Genomic DNA, 4,914 nt, shown 5'->3' with positions numbered 1-4,914 from the left:
TGATTGTATACCGCAGTAGGAGGTCCAGCTAGCAAATTGTAGGGTAACACCTTCTCCTCCCCATAAAGAATGTAATGAGGAGATTTCCCAGTTGATGAACTGTCTGAGGAGTTTATGGCTGCCAATATGTGTGGTAACCAGTCTTGCCAGTTATCCTCCAACGAGTTGATTGCTGGTCTCAAGACATCCAATATCTTCCTGTTTGTCCTCTCCACAAGGCCATTGCACTTGGGACTGTAAGGTGTAACAAAGACTTGCTTTATCCCATATATACCACAGATTTCCTGTAACACTTGGTAATGAAACTCACTGCCATTATCGCTAAGCAATACCTTGGGTGTAGAGTATGGATAAACCACTGAAGTTACAAAAGCATGTGCCACCTCCTCTGCAGTTTTCGTTTGTAAAGGTTCTAAAACAGTGAATCGTGAAAAATGGTCCAGTGACACCAACACAGCTTGAGCCTTGATGACTCTTTGGCAATGCTAAGAGATCAATGGAGACTGTATCCCAAGGTTTTTCTGGTAGGGGATTCTCCAAGATGGGAGTTGGAGGTCCAGTCATTTCTTGTATTTCCACGCACTTGACACATTGACTAACGTGGGCTTCTATGTCCTTCCTCATGGTTGGCCAATAGCACTTTTTTCTTGCCTCACATATGCATCTGTTGGGTCCTGGATGACCCACTTGAGGCACGTCATGAACCAACTGTAACATGGCTCGCTGTAGAGTAGCAGGAACAACCAACTGATACATAGTGTACTTCCCAGGTGGTTTCTTATACAAAAGGCCCTGTTGAAGGTGGAAATGAGTCATCGGTGCCAGAAGTTCAGGTAGACAAGACTCGTTGCCAGACTCCAAGGCATAGATGACTTGAGACCACATCGCATCCTTACGTTGTTCCGCTTTTACCGTGTCCGGGGAATACCCAGAAAGAGGGTTATCCTCAGATATGGCAACAGCAATGTTTCTACTCAGTTCATTGGCAACAACATTTTGATGGCCTGGTAAATATCTGACCTCTTGGTCAAACTCTATTACCTTGCTGTACCATTGTGCAACCTTACCATGCAGGTCTTTCCCCTTGAACAAGTCGCATATGGGTGCATGGTCAGTTAAAACAATTATCCAGTAGCTGAAGATGATATCCCGGAAATATCCTAATGCTCACACGACTGCTAATGTCTCCAAGTGTGTCTCCGAATGATTCTTTACTGGGGGTCTTAGTGCCCTACTGACATTAGCAATGGTGTGTGTTTTGCCTTGTCCATCCTTCTGCTGTAACACCACTTCCAGTCCCGAAGCTAACACAGGTGCCTCTGTTATGGCCTTGAGGTCGTTGAAGCTTTTCTCTTCCGATGATCCACATTTCCATGCAGCATCCTTCTTAAGTAGCGTCGTTAACGGTGATGTGATGGCTGCATATCTGTGAACAAAACTCCTGTAGAAGCTAGTGAGCCCGAGGAACAAGCAAACATCATCCTTGGACTTGGGTATAGGGAAATTCATCATGACAGTGACCTTATCCGGAAAAGCCTTGATGCAATCACCATCAACTAAGTGCCCTAGAAATCTAACACTTGACTTCAGGAATGCACATTTTGACAGCTTGTTTCACCTCAAACAGCAACTGTTGGAAATAGGAAAGTCATTTGACCTGAACCCACAGCTGATGAACTTAGACATTGAAGCTTTCGTACAAGCCTTGCATGGAATATTTGAGCTTCAGATTGGACATATAGATAGGCTCATAGCCAGGCTCACTAAATTACATGTCGCTTTACCTAATGCAGATTCTGATCTTTCCCAACATGTCCAGGCACGTACTAAGTGAGGACTTTTGGACATTCTAGGTATCCTGTCCCTAAAGCTCTTTGGTACGGCGTCAGACAAGGATATAGCGCAATTGGGCAGACAGATGCATGATTTGGCATTGGCTGCTAAGGTAAATAACAGGCTAATCATACACACGTATGAACAATTCAGTGAGTTCACTAACTAAGCTAACAAGTTAATTGAGATTACCAACTTTCTCGTAGGAGTTGTGAACATCATCCAAACTAACCTACCAACCCTAACTTAGTGTTAATCGCTGAGTACTCACATGCTGTCGATGAGTGAGTCACTGCTTTGGAGTCGCATGCAGCCAATATGGTGGACGGCTTAGTCGATGCAAGTTTGAACAGGGTTAATGCTTTATTGCTTCCTACTCATGTTTTAATTAATGCTCTTGACGTAGCTATGGTGAGGCATGAACTTACGCCACTTTTTGGTATGAGTCAACTGGAGTATTATTACCCATTGTTGGAGGCTCAGTTGACCCACGATGGCATCCTGATATTGATACCTATAAGGAATGCCATATCATACCATGCATGGCGGTTCATTCCATTCCGTTGTGCAACTACTAGCAACACACTTGTCATTCTGAATGAGGGTCCAGAGGTGCTAGGTATGTCTGATGACAAAAGGTATATAGCAGAAACGACTGTTGGTGAATTTCAGAAGTGTAAGGCTTTCCTTCTTGATCTCCACGTATGTCCTGCTTTCCATTTTGTCTTTATACCGTCAGACATAGATGAGTGTAAGATGGCCTTGTTAGACACAAACACTTCCTCTACACTGCAACGTTGCACTTTCCAACCCATTCAGTTGAAGGCAGTTTTCCATGCTCATGTACATACGAAAAAATACTTCTTCCTTCCTGAGACAGAGGACATAACACTGACGTGTGCCTCACAACACCAGTTCCTTAAGGTAAGGGGTTACTACGTTGCATCCGATTTTTGTGAGTTGCACAGTAAAGAGATGGTAATTGTACCTAACAAGCAACATTTAACCTTGTCGGTGAACTTCTTGTCCCAGTTACGACCTTCTCTACCATCATTCGATGTTTCTCTATTGAATGTGAACAGGCTGTCTCATGTGTTAAATAGAGTAGAATTTGTCACCTACCTGAACAAGACTGATTTAAAACCATATGTACTGTCATATCTCCCCTCATATCTTTCACCTTCCTATTTTGGTCCTGGCGTTGGTCTTCCGCTTCTTGCGGTCTTGTCCTGTGTTTGTGTTTGGGGCTATCTAAAAGGCCTTAAGATGAGAAACTCACTAAAACCACGGGTCTCTTCTCTCGGATTGCAAATAGACTTGCCTGAATAGTTAGCTACCCTACGCACTGGTTAGTCTACACAGTAGTTAGGACTACAATATCGAATGGGACGTCGAAGAGGTGTGGCCGAGCAGTGTTCTGGTGGGGGACATTGTTTCCACGAGGAATTGAAGTCTCACACTATTTCTACATACTGCTGTACATACAGAGATATTTATTCATAATTAAAGAGTGTGTAATATAGTGTGAAGATAAACAACCAAACACAGCTTCACTGTAAATGTGGTGTGGGAAGAAGGTGTGAGCCCAGACGTGCAAAACCAGCATTTTTCAGACGTAAACAGAGTGGGTGAAAGGTGATAAGATGTAAAATATGCAAATGTTTAAGTCTTGAGGAACATATATCCATGTGAATATATTTTATGTAACTAGTACTTCCTTATTGAGATGTTATGATGTGCATGGTAGAGCTGTAACTCACTTCTACTCATGCACATATCCCAGTATGTCTAAGCGATATGGCATCTCTAAATAAGCTGACCTAAGCCTGTTCCCAGGCTGGGCAGAGAGAGAGGCAGCAGATTACTCTCAGCCCCTATAAGAGGGAGATGTACTATGATACACTCTCTTGTCGCAGTTGTATCTCTCTGTGGCGAAATAAACAAAGAGAAAACACATCTGCTCCAGTTTCTGTTCACCTGCATGCTGCCATTTTTTATGACTCACATGTTACCACCACTAATCCCGCCGCCTGCCGTGGCAGCAAGACTTAGCTGCGGGAAGTGACCAGCTGGGGAACTTAGTGTATTCCATACCAACTGGAACAATTGGAGCTCCAGCTCTCCCTGTCATCAGCTTTCCATTCACCTTGGGAGTACTGCCCTGCTCGACTGATGCTACAGTGTACTCCTGCTGTTGTTGTTGTTGTTGTCGTTGTTGCTTCTCCAAGCCTATCCAGACGTAAACTTAGTTGATTACTGGCTGAAATTGCCTTTTTTCTGTGAAGGCATCCCACTCTAAAGCCAACAAACATATATAATAAAAGATGTCGTTCTGAAGAGATTTAACAGGAAATCCCCCCCCCCCATGATTCAGAGTGATGATATATAAATATCAATATTGCAGCCCCCCTAAGAAGCAGCCGCAAACCATATCCATCTGTTCGCCAGAGAAAGGACTGACTATGAAGTCTTCTACTCCATTTTATTCTTACAAATTTCAACAATAAATACAAGGCCATACATGTGAACCTATTGATAATTTGCATTCATAACCCGTAGAAAATCTGCATTGGTTGTTTTCGGCTAAGTATGTCTCTCTGGCCGTTCGACAAAGGACTCTTCTCAATCCTAGGTGAGGAGGCGTGTCTGGTGGGGCGGGGGGGAGCTTCCTTCTTGTATCTTGAGGAAGCTGGCTTCCTCAATCTGCTATGGTGTTACTGTGTTGTTTTATAGGGTTACTTCGATATTTGTACTGGGTGTGATGGTTCATATGTGGATTTTTTTTTTTCTCGTTTTGACTTTTTGCTCTTGTTGTGCGGTGGCAATGACCTTTGATGTTATGCTGCCAGGACTTTGAAGTGTAAACAGTCAATCGATTATGACAGACAAAAATAATATTAATAATAATCAACCTCATTTTTCTGTGGTAAATTTGGAAAGGTAAAGGCATTGGGTCTGATGAAGTCCACACACACACACACACACACACACGAGGCACCGAGTGGAGCAGACGCACGATGCAACCACTCCATACCTGGCCAACCTGGTCAGTGGCATTACCTAAATTAGTATCTTTATATG

General features: G+C 43.3%; 1 protein-coding gene across 1 annotated transcript; it reads right to left on the bottom strand.

The window, feature by feature from the left end:
* Positions 1–1,167: 1,167 nt before the first annotated feature.
* On the bottom strand, positions 1,168–1,509 carry LOC145402692 (uncharacterized). The gene has a single exon (XM_080274665.1). The coding sequence runs from the start codon at positions 1,507–1,509 to the stop codon at positions 1,168–1,170; it is 342 nt and encodes a 113-aa protein (XP_080130791.1).
* Between the last annotated feature and the right edge of the window lie 3,405 nt (positions 1,510–4,914).

This window comes from Coenobita brevimanus, chromosome 58 (assembly GCF_032717465.1).
Source record: "Coenobita brevimanus isolate Jiangsu-jjx chromosome 58, ASM3271746v2, whole genome shotgun sequence".
Classification (NCBI taxonomy): domain Eukaryota; kingdom Metazoa; phylum Arthropoda; class Malacostraca; order Decapoda; family Coenobitidae; genus Coenobita; species Coenobita brevimanus.
Note: the sequence above shows the minus strand (reverse complement) of the source record. Positions and strands in the feature narration are given on the sequence as shown.

Coding starts and splice junctions, on each gene's coding strand:
- LOC145402692 (XM_080274665.1), bottom strand. CDS start 1,509: ATGAATTTCCCTATACCCAAGTCCAAGGATGATGTTTGCTTGTTCCTC.